General features: G+C 42.8%; 1 protein-coding gene across 3 annotated transcripts in view; it reads left to right on the forward strand.

Annotated features, from left to right (window-relative positions):
* GRB10 (growth factor receptor bound protein 10) overlaps window positions 1–21,864 on the forward strand; it is a 329,633-nt gene that overhangs the window by 168,335 nt on the left and 139,434 nt on the right. For all 3 annotated transcript variants that reach the window (XM_073630598.1, XM_073630599.1, XM_073630600.1), the window contains one exon: window positions 17,053–17,269. In XM_073630598.1, the coding sequence (XP_073486699.1) occupies window positions 17,053–17,269 (217 nt within the window). The remainder of the gene's footprint in view (window positions 1–17,052; window positions 17,270–21,864) is intronic.

Raw genomic sequence — 21,864 nt, forward strand, 5'->3', positions numbered from 1 at the left:
TAATTTTGCCAACTTTTTGTCCTAATCCCTCAAGTGAAAGGGAATTTTAGATTTCATACTTTAGACGTCAGGAGATGTATCCTACGTTATTTAAAGCTAACGAAGAGTTTTAGAAAGTCACTCTTTATTTCTTTGTGGAGCAAGAAAGGGACAGAAGGCATCTAGACGCACCATTGCCAGATGGCTCAGAATAGCTATTACTCAGGCCTAGAGGTCGACCGATATATCGGCCGATATTTGGTGTTTTTTACTTAATCAGCATCAGCCGATTGTGCTGATAAAAAAGGCCGATATCAGCGGACTTGCAAATGACTTCTGTAATAGAAGTCAATACAAGTTGCCTGAAAACTTCTGTGAAGAGACTTCTCCCTCCTGTGCAGCCTGCCAAATCTGATAAAAAGAACCTGAAGGATACAGTGTTTACACTTATGAATGAACTGAGCTCTGTGTGTAGAAGTTCTCAGTTTAACCATTTAAAGACTAAATCTTTTCTGACACTTGTTGCTTGCAAGTAAAAATCCTGTATTTTCTGCTAGAAAATCACTTAGAACCCCCAAACATTATATATATTTTTTTTAGCAGAGACCCTAGGGAATAAAATAGCGGTTGTTGCAATATTTTATGTCACGGTATTTGCGCAGCGGTCTTTCAAACGCAATATTTTTTGAAAAAATATACTAATTTTAAAAAAAACTAAGCAGTAAAGTTAGCCCATTTTTTTTCATCCAAAAGTTTTTTGATTACCTGTTCTTGTGTATTTAATATTTAAGATATAGTTTTTTATTTATTTATTTTTTTATCTATATTCTACATACAAGTGAACTGATTGGAGGTTTGTTTTGTTTAATAAATGTTTAAATGTAAAAAATTTTCTGTATCATTTAAGGTTGCTCTCACACTGGAGCAAGCATGCGTTGACGGTAAAACGCTGCTAGTTTTAGCGGCGCTTTACCGTCATTTTAGCGGCGCTATTCGGCTGCTAGCAGGGCGCTTATAACCCAGCTAGCAGCCGAGGAAGGTGTTAAATGCGCCGCTGCCGAAACGCTTTGCAGGCGCTTCGGCAGCGGTGCGCATTCATTTCAATGGGCAGGAGTGGTGGTATACACCGCTCCAAAGATGCCGCTTGTAGGACTTTTTTTTTTAACATCCTGCCAGCGCATCGCCTCAGTGTGAAAGCACTCGGGCTTTCACACTGACTGCAGGGGAGCCGATTTTACAGGCACTTTACAGGCGCTATTTTTAGCCCAAAAGCGCCTGAAAAACGCCCCAGTGTGAAAGGGGTCTGTTAGATTTTATGAGATGAAGGGGAAAAAAATCGGCCTAATATATTGGCCCAAAAAAATCGGCATCACATATCGGCCACCGCGATTTCTAAATATCGGCCTTGGCCAGAGAAAAACCCATATCGGTCGACCTCTACTCAGGCCTACAGGCTGGCGGGTAGAGAAGCCCCCATGGGAATTAAAGCACACTCTACCAGAGCTATGGCAGCTTCATAGGTGGAAAGAGCTGGAGCAATGCCAGAGCAGATTTGCAAGGCAGCTGTATGGTCCAGTTTCACCACATTTGTGAAACACTACAGGGTGGATCTGGTATCAGCAAGTGAGCAATCCTTTGGGCGAAAGGTATTGCAAGCTGTTGTCCCACTCTAAGTGGTTAGTGCTTGTCTATCCTCTCAAAGTGGCAGTCCTGAAAGACTGGGAGGGAAAATTAAAGTTGCGCTTACCGGTACGTCCTTTTTTTTTTTTTTTTTTTTTTTTTTTTTTTTTTTTCCAGTAGTCTTTCAGGACAGCCCTAGTACCCACCCGAATTTTTGGGGGGTCTTGAGCAAGACCTAAAAAGGGGCACAATAGTAATATGTGATAGTATGTTAACGTGTCCTTGTGTCTCTCCAGCTAACCGGAGTGCTCTAGAAAAACTGAGGCTGGCAGGGGAGGTGTAAATTTATGGGGGCTGGTGCAGTGTTTCCAGGGACTGTCCTGAAATACTACAGTAAAAGACTTTACCGGTAAGCGTAACTTTAATTTTTTTGTTTTTGATTCAAGATGCGCCAAATATTTTTACTTGGCAAAAGCTCTGTACTGCAATGCTGTACTGTCAAGATGTTCATGCTAATGAAGCCATGCTGCTGTTGCAGTATGTGGTTAGCATTGTCCTGCTGAAATATGCAAGGCCTTCCCTGAAACATCTGGATAGGAGCATATAATGCGCCTAAACCTGGGTATATCTTTCAGCATTGATGGTGCCTTTCCAGATGTGCAAGCTGCCCATTCCATACACACTAATGCACCCCCATACCATCAGATGCAGGCTTTTGAACCAAGTGCTGATAAGCCAAAGGTCCCACATTGTGCCCATAGTTTCCAAAAAACTTACATTTTGATTTGTTTGGCCATAGAAGTTTTCCACTTTCAACAGACCATTTTGAATGAGCTTTGACATGGAGAAGATGGCTGTGTTTCTGTTCAGATATGGCTTCTTTGCATCATAGAGCTTTACCTTGCATTTTGGGGTTGTGACTTTTTGGAAGTATTTCTGAGTCCATGCTGTGATGTCCATGACAGTCATGCCTTTTTTAACCACTTAAGGACCGCCTCACGCCGATGTACGTCGGCAAGGCGGCACGGGCAGGCAAAATCACGTACATATACATGATTTGCCTCCCGCGGGTGGGGGGTCCGATCGGACCCCCCCCCGGTGCCCGAGGCGGTCCGGTTTTGTCCCCCGGCGATCGGAGGTGAGGGGGAGGCCATCCGTTCGTGGCCCCCCCCTCGCGATCGCCGCCGGCCAATCAGATCACTTCCTTTGCTGCTGTATGCTAAACAGCAGCAAAGGAAATGATGTCATCTCTCCTCGGCTCGGTATTTTCCGTTGCAGCGCCGAGGAGAGAAGACTTCACTGTGAGTGCACAACACTACACACACAGTAGAACATGCCAGGCACACAAAACACCCCGATCCCCCCCTCCCTGTCACAAACTGACACCAGCAGTTTTTTTTTTTTTTTTTCTGATTACAGCATTGGTGTCAGTTTGTGACTGTTACAGTGTTGGGACAGTGAGTATTACCCCCCTTTAGGTCTAGGATACCCCCCTAACCCCCCCTAATAAAGTTTTAACCCCTTGATCACCCCCTGTCGCCAGTGTCACTAAGCAATCATTTTTCTGATCGCTGTATGAGTGTCGCTGGTGACGCTAGTTAGTGAGGTAAATATTTAGGTTCGATGTCAGCGTTTTATAGCGACAGGGACCCCCATATACTACCTAATAAATGTTTTAACCCCTTGATTGCCCCCTAGTTAACCCTTTCACCACTGATCACCGTATAACCGTTACGGGTGACGCTGGTTAGTTCGTTTATTTTTTATAGTGTCAGGGAACCCGCCGTTTATTGCCGAATAAAGGTTTAGCCCCCCGATCGCCCGGCGGTGATATGCGTCGCCCCAGGCAGCGTCAGATTAGCGCCAGTACCGCTAACACCCACACACGCGCCATACACCTCCCTTAGTGGTATAGTATCTGAACGGATCAATATCTGATCCGATCAGATCTATACTAGCGTCCCCAGCAGTTTAGGGTTCCCAAAAACGTAGTGTTAGCGGGATCAGCCCAGATACCTGCTAGCACCTGCGTTTTGCCCCTCCGCCCGGCCCAGCCCACCCAAGTGCAGTATCGATCGATCACTGTCACTTACAAAACACTAAACACATAACTGCAGCGTTCGCAGAGTCAGGCCTGATCCTTGCGATCGCTAACAGTTTTTTTGGAAGCTTTTTATTGAACTGGCAAGCACCAGCGGCCTAGTACACCCTGGTCGTAGTCAAACCAGCACTGCAGTAACACTTGGTGACGTGGCGAGTCCCATAAGTGCAGTTCAAGCTGGTGAGGTGGCAAGCACAAGTAGTGTCCCGCTGCCACCAAGAAGACAAACACAGGCCCGTCGTGCCCATAATGCCCTTCCTGCTGCATTCGCCAATCCTACTAATTGGGAACCCACCACTTCTGCAGCGCCCGTACTTCCCCCATTCACATCCCCAACCAAATGCAGTCGGCTGCATGAGAGGCATTTTTATGTCCTCCCGAGTACCCCTACCCAACGAACCCCCCCAAAAAATGTCGTGTCTGCAGCAAGCGCGGATATAGGCGTGACACCCGCTATTATTGTCCCTCCTGTCCTGACATTCCTGGTCTTTGCATTGGTGAATGTTTTGAACGCTACCATTCACTAGTTGAGTATTAGCGTAGGGTACAGCATTGCACAGACTAGGCACACTTTTACAGGGTCTCCCAAGATGCCATCGCATTTTGAGACCCGAACCTGGAACCGGTTACAGTTATGAAAGTTAGTTACAAAAAAGTGTAAAAAAAAAAAAAAAAAAAATATATAAAATAAAAAAAATTGTTGTCGTTTTATTCTCTCTCTATTCTCTCTATTGTTCTGCTCTTTTTTACTGTATTCTATTCTGCAATGTTTTATTGTTATTATGTTTTATCATGTTTGTTTTTCAGGTATGCAATTTTTTATACTTTACCGTTTACTGTGCTTTATTGTTAACCATTTTTTTGTCTTCAGGTACGCCATTCACGACTTTGAGTGGTTATACCAGAATGATGCCTGCAGGTTTAGGTATCATCTTGGTATCATTCTTTTCAGCCAGCGGTCAGCTTTCATGTAAAAGCAATCCTAGCGGCTAATTAGCCTCTAGACTGCCTTTACAAGCCGTGGGAGGGAATGCCCCCCCCCCCCCCACCGTCTTCCGTGTTTTTCTCTGGCTCTCCTGTCTCAACAGGGAACCTGAGAATGCAGGCGGTGATTTAGCCAGCTGACCATAGAGCTGATCAGAGACCAGAGTGGCTCCAAACATCTCTATGGCCTAAGAAACCGGAAGCTACGAGCATTTTATGACTTAGATTTCGCCGGATGTAAATAGCGCCATTGGGAAATTGGGGAAGCATTTTATCACACCGATCTTGGTGTAGTCAGATGCTTTGAGGGCAGAGGAGAGATCTAGGGTCTAATAGACCCCAATTTTTTCAAAAAAGAGTACCTGTCACTACCTATTGCTATCATAGGGGATATTTACATTCCCCGAGATAACAATAAAAATGATTAAAAAAATAAGATAAAAAAGAAAAAAAATAATAAAGAAAAAAAAAAAAAAGCACCCCTGTCGCCCCCTGCTCTTGCACTAAGGCGAACGCAAGCGGCGGTCTGTCGTCAAACGTAAACAGCAATTGCACCATGCATGTGAGGTATCACCGCGAAGGTCAGATCGAGGGCAGTAATTTTAGCAGTAGACCTCCTCTGTAAATCTAAAGTGGTAACCTGTAAAGGCTTTTAAAGGCTTTTAAAAATGTATTTATTTTGTTGCCACTGCACGTTTGTGCGCAATTGTAAAGCATGTCATGTTTGGTATCCATGTACTCGGCCTAAGATCATCTTTTTTATTTCATCAAACATTTGGGCAATATAGTGTGTTTTAGTGCATTAAAATTTAAAAGTGTGTTTTTTCCCCAAAAAATGCGTTTGAAAAATCGCTGCGCAAATACTGTGTGGAAAAAAAAAAATGAAACACCCACCATTTTAATCTGTAGGGCATTTGCTTTAAAAAAATATATAATGTTTGGGGGTTCAAAGTAATTTTCTTGCAAAAAAAAAAAACTTTTTCATGTAATCAAAAAGTGTCAGGGCTTTGTCTTCAAGTGGTTAGAGTGGGTGATGTGTGACATAAGCTGCTAAATGTTGTGCATAAAATGCCAGGACAGTTCAAAACCCCCCCAAATGACCCCATTTTTGAAAGTAGACACCCCAAGCTATTTGCTGAGAGGCATGTCGAGTCCATGGAATATTTTATATTGTGACACAAGTTGCGGGAAAGAGACAAATTTTTTTTTTTTTTGCACAAAGTTGTCACTAAATGATATATTGCTCAAACATGCCATGGGAATATGTGAAATTACACCCCAAAATACATTCTGCTGCTTCTCCTGAGTATGGGGGATACCACATGTGTGAGACTTTTTGGGAGCCTAGCCGTGTACGGGACCCCGAAAACCAAGCACCGTCTTCAGGCTTTCTAAGGGCGTGAATTTTTGATTTCACTCTTCACTGCCTATCACAGTTTCGGAGGCCATGGAATGCCCAGGTGGCACAAAACCCCCCCAAATGACCCCATTTTGGAAAGTAGATACCCCAAGCTATTTGCTGAGAGGTATAGTGAGTATTTTGCAGACCTCACTTTTTGTCAAAGTTTTGAAAATTGAAAAAAGAAAAAAAAAAATTTTTTCTGTCTGTCTTCATTTTCAAAAACAAATAAGAGCTGCAAAATACTCACCATGCCTCTCAGCAAATAGCTTGGGGTGTCTACTTTCCAAAAGGGGGTCATTTGGGGGGGTTTTGTGCCATCTGGGCATTCCATGGCCTCTGAAACGGTGATAGGCAGTGAAGAGTAAAATCAAAAATTCACGCCCTTAAAAACGCTGAAGGCGGTGATTGGTTTTCGGGGTCCCGTACGCGGCTAGGCTCCCAAAAAGTCCCACACATGTGGTATCTCCATACTCAGGAGAAGCAGCAGAATGTATTTTGGGGTGCAATTCCACATATGCCCATGGCCTGTGTGAGCAATATATCATTTAGTGACAACTTTGTGCAAAAAAAAAAAAAAAAAAAAGTGTCACTTTCCCGCAACTTGTGTCAAAATATAAAATATTCCATGGACTCAATATGCCTCTCAGCAAATAGCTTGGGGTGTCTACTTTCCAAAATGGGGTCATTTGGGGGGGGTTTGTGCCACCTGGGCATTCCATGGCCTCCGAAACTGATAGGCAGTGAAGAGTGAAATCAAAAATTTACACCCTTAGAAATCCTGAAGGCGGTGATTGGTTTTCGGGGTCCCGTACGCGGCTAGGCTCCCAAAAAGTCCCACACATGTGGTATCCCCGTACTCAGGAGAAGCAGCTGAATGTATTTTGGGGTGCAATTCCACATAGGCCCATGGCCTGTGTAAGCAATATATCATTTAGTGACAACTTTTTGTACATTTTTTTTTTTTTTTTTTTTTTTTTTGGTCATTATTCAAACACTTGGGACAAAAAAAAAATAAATATTCAATGGGTTCAACATGCCTCTCAGCAATTTCCTTTGGGTGTCTACTTTCCAAAATGGGGTCATTTGGGGGGGTTTTGTACTGCCCTGCCATTTTAGCACCTCAAGAAATGACATAGGCAGTCATAAACTAAAAGCTGTGTAAATTACAGAAAATGTACCCTAGTTTGTAGACGCTGTAACTTTTGCGCAAACCAATAAATATACGCTTATTGACATTTTTTTTTACCAAAGAGATGTGGCCGAATACATTTTGGCCTAAATGTATGACTAAAATTGAGTTTATTGGATTTTTTTTATAACAAAAAGTAGAAAATATTTTTTTTTTCAAAATTTTCGGTCTTTTTCCGTTTATAGCGCAAAAAATAAAAACCGCAGAGGTGATCAAATATCATCAAAAGAAAGCTCTATTTGTGGGAAGAAAAGGACGCAAATTTCGTTTGGGTACAGCATTGCATGACCGCGCAATTAGCAGTTAAAGCGACGCAGTGCCAAATTGGAAAAAGACCTCTGGTCCTTAGGCAGCATAATGGTCCGGGGCTCAAGTGGTTAATGCAGTGCTGCCCAAGGGCCTGAAAGTCATTGGCATCCAGTATAGCTTTTTGGCCTTCTCACTTGTGCAGATTTCTCCAGGTTCTTGGACTTTTTGATTATGTACTGTAGATAATATAAAGTGAAATTTTCATGTTGAGGAACCTTATTCTGTATTTGCTCAACAATTTAGACCCCGCTTTTCACAGATCAGTGAACCTCTGTCCAGCTTTACTTCTGACGCTTTTTGACTCTCTCAAATTCTTTTTATACTCCATTATGTTACTGACTGGTTGCCAATTAACCGAATTGCAAAATGTTCTTCCAGCTCTTTCTTGTTAGTACCACTTACACTATTGTGAAAAAGTTTTAGGCGGGTGTGAAAAAATGCTGCACATTAAGATTGCTTTCAGAAATAAAAGGTGTGTGTGTGTGTGTGTGTGTGTGTGTGTGTGTGTGTGTGTTTTTTTTTTTTTTGTTTTTTTTGTTTTTTTCAAACAGCTCGGAGAACTAACCACAAATCTCTGGATGTAGGCTGCCTTAAAACCTTTTGTCTCTTGTAATCCCAGATAGACTGTTTTAGGGCTCTGTGGGGGCCAAACTAACGCTTCCCGGGCTTATTGTTCTTTACCCTGAAGATAGTCCCTAATGACTTTGTATGTTTGGGGTTGTCCTGCTGCAGAATAAATTTGGGGCCAGTCGCACACCTCCCTGATCTGATATGGAGAAGTATCTGCCTATATTTCTCAGCATTGAGGACATCATTGATCCTGACCAAGTCTCCAACTTCATATGGAGAAATGCAGCCCTAAACTTACAAGACACCATCACCATGCTTCACTGTTTGCAGACGCAATAAGCCTTATTATAGGCTTACCTGTAGGTACAAGTAAAGCAGACTTTTTAATGCAGCTTTAAATAGGATCAAAGTCTAGAAACCCAACAGACATTTGAGTGTTTTTAGGAACATATTAAATAAAGGCATTAGTATATTACCCACGCGCCGACCGCCTAGCGCAGATATACTGCAGCAGAATGGCACGGGCAGGCAAAATCACGTACCTGGTGCCCGAGGCGGTTGGCTTCGTTAGGGGAGCGATCCAGGCTGAGGGGAAGACCACTCATTCGTGGCCACCCCCTCGCGATCGCTCCCAACGAATGAGAATCTAACTCTGCTGCTGTATAGTAAATAGAAGCAGAGGAAGTGATGTCTAGGTCTAGGGTACCCCCCTAATAAAGTTTTAACCCCGTGATCACCCCCCCCCCCACCCCCGTTGCCAGTGTCACTAAGCAATCGTTTTTCTGATCGCTGTATTAGTGTCACTGGTGACGCTAGTTAGGGAGGTAAATGTATAAGGTCGCCGTCAGCTTTTTATAGCGTCAGGGACCCCCATATACTACCTAATAAAGCTTTTAACCCCTTGATTGCCCCTAGGTAACCCTTTCACCAGTGATCACCGTATAACTGTTACGGGTGACGCTGGTTAGTTAGGTAATAAACGGCGGGTGCCCTGACACTATAAAAAATAAACTAAGAAAGGTTTAGCCCCCTGATCGCCCAGCGGTGATATAACTTAGGTTTTAGGGTCAGATGGGGTCTGCGTCGCCCCAGGCAGCGTCAGGTTGGCTCCAGTAGCGCTAACATCCACGCACGCACCATACACCTCCCTTAGTGGCATAGTATCTGAACGGATCAATATCTAATCAGATCTACAGATCTATACTAGCGTCCCCAGCAGTTTAGGGTTTCCAAAAACTGTGTTAACGGGATCAGCCCAGATACCTGCTAGCGCCTGCGTTTATTTTTATTTTTTTTTATTTATTTCAGATACTTATATAGTGCCGTCAACTTACGCAGCGCTTTACATATACATTGTACATTCACATCAGTCCCTACCCTCAAGGAGCTTACAATCTAAGGTCCCTAACTCACATTCATACATACTAGGGACAATTTAGACAGGATCCTATTAACCTACCAGCATGTCTTTGGAGTGTGGGAGGAAACCGGAGTACCCGGAGGAAACCCACGCAGGCACAGGGAGAACATGCAAACTCCAGGCAGGTAGTGTCGTGGTTGGGATTCGAACCAGCGACCCTTCTTACTGCTAGGCGAGAGTGCTATCCACTTCACCTTCTGTCCCTGTGGCAATGGTCACAGGATGGTTGTCGCTTTATTCTCTCTATTCTGCTCTTTTTTACTGTATTCTATTCTGCAGTGTTTTATTATGTTTTTATCATGTTTGCTTTTCAGATATGCAATTTTTTATACTTTACTGTTTATTGTGTTTTTATGGTTAACCACTTATTTTTTTTTTTTTCAGGTACGCCATTCAGCTGCAGCGCGGATTTATATATCTTGACAGCAACAGCTCCGATATATAAAGCTGTGACTCCAGCGGAGGTGATATATGCCGAAGCATGGGGGCAGCAGGGGCCGAGGAGCGATTTGCTCCTAACTTTTGGGGCGGATGCCCCCATGCTTCGGCATATATAAATGGTGCATGTATGCCCATCATTAGAAGTGGGTGGATGAAGGGAGGTATTCTAATGGTGGGCATACCCACCAATCAATTTTTTTTTTTTTTTTTTTTTTTGTTCAGCCCACAGGCTGCATGAAAAAAAAATTACAATATATGCCCAACAAGGACCAGCAACGTACTGGTGTGTTGCTGGACTTTGAGTGGTTATACCAGAATGATGCCTGCAGGTTTAGGTATCATCTTGGTATCATTCTTTTCAGCCAGCGGTCAGCTTTCATGTAAAAGCAATCCTAGTGGCTAATTAGCCTCTAGACTGCTTTTACAAGCAGTGGGAGGGAATGCCCCCCCCCCCCCCACCGTCTTCCATGTTTTTCTCTGACTCTCCTGTCCCAACAGGGAACCTGAGAATGCAGCCGGTGATTCGGCCAGCTGACCATAGAGCTGATCAGAGACCAGAATGGCTCCAATCATCTCTATGGCCTAAGAAACCGGAAGCTACGAGCATTTCATGACTTAGATTTCGCCGGATGTAAACAGCGCTATTGGGAAAGCATTTTATCAAACTGTTCTTGGTGTGGTCAGATGCTTTGAGGGCAGAGGAGAGATCTAGGGTCTAATAGGTACTTTTTTTGAAAAAAATGGGGTCTGTCACTACCTATTGCTATCATTCCCTGACATAACAATAAAAATGATTTAAAAAAAAATGAAAGGAACAGTTTAAAAATAAAGCAAAAAAAATAAAGGAAAAAAAGCACCTCTGTTCCCCCCCCCCCCCCCTGCTCTCGTGCAAAGGCGAACGCAAGCGTTGGTCTGGTGTCAAATGTAAACAGAAATTGCACCATGCATGTGAGGTATCACTGCGAAGGTCAGATCGAGGGCAGTAATTTTAGCAGTAGACCACCTCCTGTAAATTTAAAGTGTTAACCTGTAAAGGCTTTTAACCACTTGACCACTGGGCACTTAAACCCCCTTAATAACCAGACCAATTTTCAGCTTTTGGTGCTCACATTTTGAATGACAATTACTCAGTCATGCAACGCTGTATCTATATGAAATTTTTGTCCTTTTTTTCACACAAATAGAGCTTTCTTTTGGTGGTATTTAATCACTGCTGGGTTCTTTATTTTTTGCACTATAAAAGAAAGACCGAAAAATCTGTAAAAAAAAATGCATTTTTCTTAATTTCTGTTATAAAATTTAGCAAATTAGTAATTTTTCTTCATATATTTTGGCCAAAATTTATACCACTACATATCTTTGGTAAAAATAACCCAAATCGGTGGATATTGGTCTTTGTGAAAGTGTTAGAGTTCAAAAGCCATGGTGCCAATATCTGAAAATTGATCACACCTGAAGTACTGACTAATTTCTTGAGACCCTAACATGCCAGAAAAGTACAAATACACCCCAAATTACCCCTTTTTGGAAAGAAGACGTTCCAAGGTATTTAGAAAGATGCATGGTGAGTTTTTTTGATCTTGTCATTTTTTCCCACAATTCTTTGCAAAATCAAGTTTTTTGTTTTTTTTTGTTTTTTGTTTTTTTCTTCACAAAATTATCATATTAGGTTATTTTTCACACACCGCATATGCATACCACAAATTACATCCCAAAACACATTCTATTACTCCCGAGTACAGCGATACCACATGTGTGAGACTTACACAGCGTGGCCACATACAGAGGCCCAACATGCACGGAGCACCTTCAAGCGTTCTGGAGCACCCAGGCCAATTCTGACATTTCTCTCCTACATATCAAAATCATCATTTATTAGCTAGAAAATTACATAGAACCCCAAAACATTATATATGTTTTTTTTATCAAAGACCCTAGAGAATACAATGGTGGTCATTGCAACTTTTTATCTCGCACGGTATTTGTGCAGCAATTTTTTGAACGCTTTTTTTTTTTGGAAAAAAGTTTTGTGCTTTAAAAAAAACAGTAAAGTTAGCCCAATGTTTTTGCATAATGAAGTTCCGAAAGATGAAGTTACGCTGAGTAAATAGATACCCAACATGTCACCTTTCAAAATTGCACGTGCTTGTGGAATGGCGCCAAACTTCGCTACTCAAAAATCCCCATAGGCGACGCTTTAAAATGTTTTACTGGTTACATGTTTTGAGTTAGAGGAGGTCTAGGGCCAAAATTATTGCTCTCGCTCTACCGATCGCAGTGATACCTCACATGTGTGGTTTGAACACCGTTTTCATATGTGGGCGGGACTTACGTATATGTCGCTTCTGCATGCGAGCACACAGGGACAGGGGCGCTTTAAAATTTTTTATTTTTTTATTCATTTTACTTTATTTTAGTTTGATGCTTTTTTCCCAAAATAAAAAATTTTGACCACTTTTATTCCTATTACAAGGAATGTAAACATCCCTTGTAATAGGAGTATGGCATGACAGGTCCTCTTTACAGTGATATATGGGGTCAATAAGACCCCACATCTCACCTCTAGGCTGGGAAGCCTGAAATAAAAAATAAAAAAATCCTGGCTTCGATCGTAGCGGTGAGTCGGTAGAAGCACCGGAGGGCGGCGGGAGGGGGGGTGACATCCCCTCTCGCCTCCCGTAAGAACGATCAAGCAGTGGAACAGCCGCTATGATCGTTCTTACAGTGTAGGAAATCGCCGGCTAAAAAAGTTGATATCTGATGCCTGTAGCTGCACCCATCATTCAGATATCCCTGCACAAAGTCAAGTACGTTGTATGACATGGTAAACGGCCGCGATCAGCAGCCATTTACCGGGATCCGTGATGTGCCGGGTCCTCTGGACGCGGCGGTCACTGATGTGTTCGGATGCACGCCCCAGGGGGTGCGCGAGAGGGGAATTCTGAGAGGACGTCATAGTACGCCCTCCCAGAGTTGAGCAACCGCCCTGCAGCCGTCATTCGGCTATGGGCCAGTTGTTAAGTGGTTAAAGGCTTTTAAAAATGTATGCAGTTTGTCGCCACTGCACGTTTGTGCGCAATTTTAAAGTATGTCATGTTTGATATCCATGTACTCGGCCTAAGATCATCTTTTTTTATTTCATCAAACATTTGGGCAATATAGTGTGTTTTAGTGCATTAAAATTAAAGTGTGTTTTTTCCCCAAAAAATGTGTTTGAAAAATCGCTGCGCAAATACTGTGAAAAAAAAAAACACCCACCATTTTAATCTGTAGGGCCTTTGCTTTAAAAAAATATATAATGTTTGGGGGTTCAAAGTAATTTTCTTGCAAAAAAAAATTTTTTTTTTCTTTCATGTAAACAAATAGTGTCAGAAAGGGCTTTGTCTTCAAGTGATTAGAGTGGGTGATGTGTGACATAAGCTTCTAAATGTTGTGCATAAAATGCCAGGACAGTTCAAACCCCCCCCAAATGACCCCATTTTCAAAAGTAGACACCCCAAGCTATTGAGAGGCATGTCAAGTCATGGAATATTGTATATTGTGACACAGGTTGCGGGAAAAAGACAACTTTTTTTTTTTTTTGCACAAAGTTGTCACTAAATGATATTTAGTGACCATGCCTCTCAGCAAATAGCTTGGGGTGTCTACTTTCCAAAATGGGGTCATTTGGGGGGGGGGGTTGTGCCATCTTGGCATTTTATGGCCTTCGAAACTGTGATAGGTAGTGAGGAGTGAAATAAAAAATGTATGCCCTTAGAAATCCTGAAGGTGGTGCTTGGTTTTCAGGGCCCCGTACGTGGCTAGGCTCCCAAAAAGTCCCACACATGTGGTATCCCCATACTCAAGAGAAGCAGCAGAATGTATTTTGGGGTGTTATTCCACATATAACCATGGCATGTTTGAGCAATATATCATCATTTAGTGAAAACTTTGTACAAAAAAAAAGTTTGTCAATTTCCTGCAACTTGTGGCAAAATATAAAATATTCCATGGACTCAACATGCCTCTCAGCAAATAGCTTGGGGTTTCTACTTTCCAAAATGGGGTCATTTGGGGGGGGGGGGGGGGTGTTGAACTGTCCTGGCATTTTATGGCCTTCAAATCTCTGATAGGTAGTGAGGAGTGAAATCAAAAATGTACGCCCTTAGAAATCCTGAAGGCGGTGATTGGTTTTCAGGGCCCCGTATGCGGCTAGGCTCCCAAAAAGTCCCACACATGTGGTATCCCCATACTCAGGAGAAGCAGCAAAATGTATTTTGGGGTGCAATTCCACATATGCCCATGGTCTGTGTGAGCAATATATCATTTAGTGACAACTTTTTGTAATCTTTTTTTATTTTGTCATTCAATCACTTGGGACAAAAAAAAATAATATTCAATGGGATCAACATGCCTCTCAGCAATTTCCTTGGGGTGTCTACTTTCCAAAATGGGGTCATTTGGGGGGGGTGGGGTGGGGGTTGTACTGCCCTGCCATTTTAGTACCTCAAGAAATGAGATGGGTAGTCATAAACTAAAAGCTGTGTAAATTCCAGAAAATGTACCCTACTTTGTAGACGCTATAACTTTTTTGCGCAAACCAATAAATATACACTTGTTGAAATTTTTTTTGGCTGAATACATTTTGGACTAAATGTATGACTAAAATTTAGTTTATTGTATTTGTATTTTTTTTATAACAAAAAGTAGAAAATCTTTTTTTTTCAAAATTTTCGGTCTTTTTAAGTTTTTATAGCGCAAAAAATAAAAACCGCAGAGGTGATCATACACCATCAAAAGAAAGCTCTATTTGTGGGAAGAAAAGGACGCAAATTTTGTTTGGGTACAGCATTGCATGACCGCGCAATTAGTTAAAGCGACGCAGTGCCAAATTGAAAAAAATGCTCTGGTCAGGAAGGGGGTAAATCCTTCCGGGGCTGAAGTAATTTAAAAAATGCCTGTGTCTTAGGCTAGTGCACGAGATGTAAATTACCTGTCACTCACAGCAAGGGGGAGAATTTGACAGTTTTTCTCAGTTTGTCAAGATTTTTCTCACTGAACAATAGAGAATTGCTCAGAGATGGATTAACTCTGTGTGACAAGACTGGGCTCAAATGATAGGAAATCTTATACTCTACAATATATCAAAAAAAAAAAAAAAAAAATTCGGGTTTACATCCACTTTAATGACACCCCCAGGTTGGTTTGCATATCGCAGTGCAAACTGTCAATTCAGACAAATCTGATCGCATGGGTGTAATCACCCATGCAATACGATTCTGGTGCGGACAAAAGGGTCCTGCACGAGTTTGGTTCTGAATGCGATGCAAATTCAGCCGTACAGTGTGTGGCTGAATTCTCATTGCAGACATCGCATGTGATCTGCACAGCTGTGCGGAGCGAATTGCATGCAATATCTGGCATCGCTGCAGTGTGAATCGGCCCTGAACCTTACAAAGTGAAACGGAACACAAAAGCCAGACGAAGAGGCTCTCTGCCTCCTGAGTATCCTATTGGTCCAGCAGAAAGCATAACAGGCTTCACGCAGTACATAAATGGAGGAGATCAAATTCCTGGCAAACAGGGCAGGGGCCCTGTTGTGAAAATAAAATGGAAGCTGCCCAATAAGACCCGCATCCAGAGTAATAAATGCAGGTAACAAAAGCACTTTAAAGCAGGAAAGCACTAGCATGCGAATCTGAGATTTTGAACAGATCTGGAAAACCTGACCAATCGGTGGCCCCTGAGAACTCTCCTATACCAAGTTAGCACTTTACCAACTTTGCTTGAATGGGATCACCAATGCTATGCAGTCAAGGATCCAGCACGTTCAAAAGTGTTGTCTATATCCACTTTATTAGTTGTGTTTAGGAGAGTTGGCAGCATGGCTTATGAAAAACCTAAAATAAAATCTGCTAATGCTGTAAAATATGTGGGTAGCATCTGCATGAGGGCTGCATAGAAATTCTGGTATTACATAAGGCACTGTAGTTATCTAATCTAACAGTATAATTATGTTTATGTAAACTTTTCAGTATAATGCTCAGATTTTTTTTTTTTTTTCTAAAGGAGGACTGACTGCAAGCAGAATGCATGCATTTTACATGAACTCTGAGTAGCCTAAAGCAAAGACAGCCAATGATGGTTTTGAGTTGCGTAAAAAGCAGCACAATGTGACCCGCAGCACATATAACATAGCCAGTTTTAACCACTTGTCCTCTGGAAGATTCCACCTTCATGACCAGGGTTTTTTTTTTTTTTTTTTTTTGCAATACGGCACTGCGTTTTGTTTTAATTGACAATCCTGTGGTCATGCATTGCTGTACCCATTTCCCCCCCCCCCCCACAAACAGAGCTTAAAAAGGAAGAACTTCTGTAGAATAGTTTATTGTCAAGGTGCCAAAGGACATAGACAGGATGTTACAAGAACATTGGTAGACTGGTTTCACACATAACTTGCTTGTTCACAACCTATTGTGTGCTTGATGGTGGGTGACGCTCAGGATTACCTGGTGTTGGCATAAACTGTCAAGGAAATGGCGGCCAGACGTCACACTACAGCCCCGTACACAAGGGCTGACTGTTGGGAGACCTCAGCCGATTCAATAAAAAACGGCCTACATTTGGCACGTGTGTAGGTCAGCTGGTCCGACAGAACCCGGCCATTTGCTGGATAACCAGCAAATGACCAGCTCCTGATTAGCTGAACGGAGTGTTTTGATAGGGGGGGCCATTCCCCTGTCAGAACACAACAACTCAGCAGGGGAGGTTGTTGTACTAACATCTGGATTGTTAGTACAGCGGCTCCAGCCGGAGCTGTCAAGTTTGTTTGTTTTGAACCCAGCAGGTTGAACAAAAAACTTGGTGTGTACCAAGCTTATTTGCTTTGGAGTGAGACAAGTACACACTATAGAAGGATAAGCTTTCATATCATTTTAAAACCACTTTTAGTACCAGGAATGCCTGCCAAGTGCCCCTTGGTGGCAAATTCCATTGCATTTTTATTACACATTTGCTAATTTTGTTTGGTAAATTATTTATTTTTTTTTTTTTTTTAGATGATGATGTTGACCTAGAGGCTCTTGTGAATGATATGAATTCTTCTCTGGACAGTTTGTACTCTACATGCAGCAGGGTATCGGAATCTGTGCCACTTCTTAAAAATGGACAACTTAATCGAAGCCAGCTATCAAACTCAGGAACCAACAATCTTCCGTCCACGCAACAGAGACAGAAGATGCAACGCTCCCAACCAATGCAAATACAAGCAGTCAGGTTGTAAACCTAATAATCATGTTTAATTCAGGATTGTCTTGACATGTCTTCTTAGCCAACTTAACCGGTATATTTAGTGTTTGGTGCAGTGGCTTTTTTTTTTCTTCTTTTGTGGGGGCAGCTAACAAAATGAAGAGAAAATGAAATGTACCTAGAGCATTTTTTCCATTTAGTGACCTTTTGCCACAGAAGGGAAAAATAAAACAAAGGTACCCTGTAAAAAGCTTAAAGTAGACCTATAGGCTTTTGTGTTTTTCATTTTGAACTGGGGGAGGGTTAAGACCTATCATCATATCATCATTTTTATTTATTTATTTTTTTGCGTTCCATTGGAGAGATTTATCCCCTATATAACCAAAACCGAAACCCTGCAAATTAAAGGGGTTGTAAGGTCAGAAGGTTTTTTTTACCTACATTTTATGCATTAAGATAAAAAGCCTTCTGTGTGCAGCCCCCCGAGCCCCTTCTCTGTCCAGCGATGTCCATAAGTATCTTGGCTGCCCAGGACTCTCCCTCATTGGCTGAGACACAGCAGCGGCGCCGTTGGCTCCCGCTGCTGTCAGTCAGGTTAGCCAATCGGAGGGGGCGAGGTCAAACCTCAGCTCCCTGTCTGAATGGACACACGGAGCTGCAGCTCGGCTTGGGTGCCCCCATAAGCAAGCTGCTTGCTGTAGGGGCACTCAAAAGGAGGGAGGGGGCAGGAGCACAAAAGATGTTAGAGAAGAAGAGGATCTGGACTGCTCTGTGCAAATCCACTGCAACAGAGCAGGTAAGTAAAACATGTTTTTATGGAAAAAAGACTTGGTCTCGCTATTGGACAGGGTCAGTTCTAGCCTGTCTGATGTGGGGTGCATTAAAAGATGGGAGGTCAGCAGTTTGTAAGTCTGTGTACAGGGGTCAGCAGGGCAGAAGACGGGGTCACCGAGTGAGGCAGAGTTCTAAGGTCAGTAAGTAGGTAAGGCAATGTTCAGAGGTCAGTAGTAAACCTAAAGCCGCTTTCATAGGCTAAATGGGGATGATGTCAGTCTCATGCAAGGCAGCTTCATCAGCTGCAGCATTGCCAAATTTCTGCAGCCTACTGCACATGCGTGATTAACTGTGCAGGCGAACATGCAGGCGGGTAATTTTAATGCAGAAGAGACAAAGCATGGCTCTTCTGCATTAAAATACTGTTTGTGACCTGTGTTTGGCGTGTCATTAAAGTGGAACTTTAGGTAGTACATAAAAATGGGCAAACTCCATGTATTTGCCTGCACTGGATTGCATGGTAGATTAGTACAATGTAAAATCTTGTTGCTCTGCGTTTTTTGTAGTACATGCACTACTTTTGCTACGGTCCAGAGAAATTTCAGCCGCTTCAGATAATTAGGCTGAAATGACACTGTATCTGGATTGCATGTTTCTGTGATTTTTTTTTTTTTTATGGTGTAAATGGGCCCTTAAAACTGCAGTAAAGTTCTTTAAAAAAAAAAGTCCACCTGCAAGTTAATGTTATAATGTGCTAGTATGCACTGCATACTAGCACATGGCATGCTTACCTTTAAAATGAAGCCCTCCAGTGGTGCGCTGACAGGGCTTCCATCTTCACCTGGTTTTCCTTCTGGGTTCTCTGGCTTCAGTTTTTTGAATGGCCGAGGCGTGATGTCGCTCCCGAGCATGCGAGTCAGGGTCATGGCAGGGGGCTCTGAAGGGACGGCATGCGCCCCTGACACCACTGGCTGCATCCTGTGTGCATATCTTCTAGATGGTGCAAATTTAGGAGATATTAACTGTACCTACAAGTAAGCCTTTATTATAGGCTTATTTGTAGGTAGAAGTTCAAAACTAAACTTTCACTTTAAAATGGTTCTTAACCCACTTTAGCATTTTCAGGCAATCCCCTGTGTGCTGCAATGCCTTCAGTGTCTGTTTTTTAAAAATGCAGTGCTCTACCTGATTTTAGAGTGACGCTCACGTAACTGGCCCCCTCTCCCCTCTCCTGATCTGACAGCTACAGCGGGAGGAGCCGAGAATCCCTCACTGACCTCAGTCGGGTAGAGATATGGCCAGTCATGTGAGCGCCAAGCAGTGGTTGGAAATTAGGTATACGGAGGCATTTTCATTTTTATTTATTTTTTTAATAAGGCGCAGATACTATAATTTTAAGGCAATCCCCTGTTAGAGAGACTGCATGATCTAAGGTTATTTCAGCAACCGCAGGGGAGGGGCGGGCACTGGCACAAGCAAGGGGGGGGGAGGCACGTAAACTGACTACAGTGTTGTGGCTCAGCAGCCATGATGTAGTCAGTTTACAGGGGAGGGCAGGATCAGCCAGGTATTTCAGGTAATGCGAAGGTCAAAATTACACAGCCCAAGCACCTTGCGGTTATTCCTACTTTGAAGGGACAGGATCAATATTATTTTTTTTTTTTTTTTTGGGTAACAAACACTTTAAAGTAGAACTCCGGGCAATTTTTTTTTTCCCCATGTCCTTGCTGATCTACCTTCACCAAGTGTGTTATGTATGGCTTGCTGGCTGCAGAATGAGGAGTGTGATTTATGTCGAAGTGGGCGAGTTCACATTTACATGTACAAGCCTAGTGTACCCTCCCACATTCACTCCAATCCCAAGAATTCATGGGAAATGTAGTCTGATTACAGTTAGCGAGGGAGGAGAGGATATGCTGCAATCCCTGTTCTAACACCTCCTCCTTGCCAGAATACAGGCTGCATTTTTTTTGAATCGCAGAGCTGACTTTCTGAAAATTCCAACCTTCATATCTCTTAAACGGTAAGAAATTTCACAAATGTGATAACTGTTTAGTGTTTTGGGGGGTGGGAGGTGATAATACTGAGCTTCTGCTTTTAAGCCTCATTCACCCAGGTGGTAAAAACAGGTGGTTGAGCTTAGTTTTTTTACAGCCCCTAGCCTCTTGCCTAAAGTCTGAAAATACACTGGAGGAGGCTGTTCACATACTGCAGCAAATTTATTGCAGTGTTAGGTGATCCTGCTGCTGCTTGTCAACTCGTCACTCGGCTATTCAAGTCAATAGGACTGCAATGTAATCATAAGAAAAAAAACTCTTTGCTTGCAGTTGCAGCGCATTAGCCCCATTATAAAAAAAAAATATTTTTTGGCATTTGCCACTAAAAAATAAGCATTCAGGATGTGGCAAGATCGCCTCCTGAATGTCGGACCTTAGGCACACTTTAAAAAGTGATCATCACGGAGAGCTTTCCAGAGCATTAGCTGGTATGAACCATGCAGGAATGACTATCTCTGTAATATCACCCATATATACTGCTGTCCTTTTTGACGTGGTGACAGTAAACGGGACAAATGAAGATGGTGAATCTCCCTAATGGGGCCACAGACACCAATAACAAGGTGTGTTAATCCCTCTCCACACTATCCAAAACTGGGAACGTTTTTGCCATTTCTTTAACCACTTGCTGCCAAGCCAAATCTGACACGTCACACATGTATGTAAAAATCTTTACTAGATAATTACTTAGGACCACCAAACAATTATATATTTTCTGAAAGCAAAGACCTGCAAGTTGATTGCAAAATTGTCGCATGTTTACACAGCGGTTTTTCAAACTCTCAGATTTTTTTGGAAAACTACATTTTTAATTTAGTGCATACAAACACCATATACCCAATTGGTAAAATATATAAAAGATGTTATGTCAAGTAAATGGTAGGGATGCATCGCTATCGATGCTGAGTATTTTCACGAGTACTCATACTCGTGAAAATGCTCCCGATACTGGAAACCGATACTTTGCGGTGCAATTTGCATCCAAACAAAATGAGCGGGCACAAATTGCACTGCAAATGCATGCGATTTAAACAGCAATGCAATTCCTGTCCAAATTGCGTGTGGTTTCCTGCACAGCGAGTTTACACAGGAGTGGTGCGGGAAACCTCCCTCCATGATGGGTTCCACCAATTTTGGCTCCCAATCTGACTGTACATCTGCAGCTTGGGCTCCTCCTGCCTCTCCCATGGCTTTGTTCCCAGCTTCTCTATCAGCTCTCTCCCCCTAGCCTGACAGTACAGACTACAGGGATTCTAATTGGTCAGCACAGTCACATGGACAGTGCTGACCAATCAGAAGCCATCCAGCCTGTACTGTCAGCACTGCAAGGAGAGGAGAAAGCTGTGGGGATTTCAAATACCCGGACCCGGGAAGTGAGTTTTTGGTGTCTGACAGTGGGGGATCGTGGCAATCTGGTACAGCGGGAGGGAGGGGGGGTCCAGTGGATGATTGAAGCAGCTGGGGGGAGTGAGCTGGGGGAGATACAGGGAACAAAGCCATGAGAAGCACATGGAAGAGAAACCTGTTATGCAAGGAGGTTTCCACACTACTCCTGTGTCAACTCGGGCTCAAGATCACTATGGCAAGCCTGTGTTCACACAGGAGCAGTTGCTGTTCAAATCGCATGCAATGCTTTGTAGTGCGATTTGTGCCCATTCAGTCTTGTATAGATGCAAATAGCATAGCAAACTAGCGGTACTCTGTATTGGCGAGTACTTGACCGAAATTATCTGTACTCGGTAGAGCTGCACGATTAACCGTTAAAATCGCAATCTCGAGTCAACCCCCCTG

This window comes from Aquarana catesbeiana, linkage group LG05 (genome assembly GCF_042186555.1).
Source record: "Aquarana catesbeiana isolate 2022-GZ linkage group LG05, ASM4218655v1, whole genome shotgun sequence".
NCBI lineage: Eukaryota > Metazoa > Chordata > Amphibia > Anura > Ranidae > Aquarana > Aquarana catesbeiana.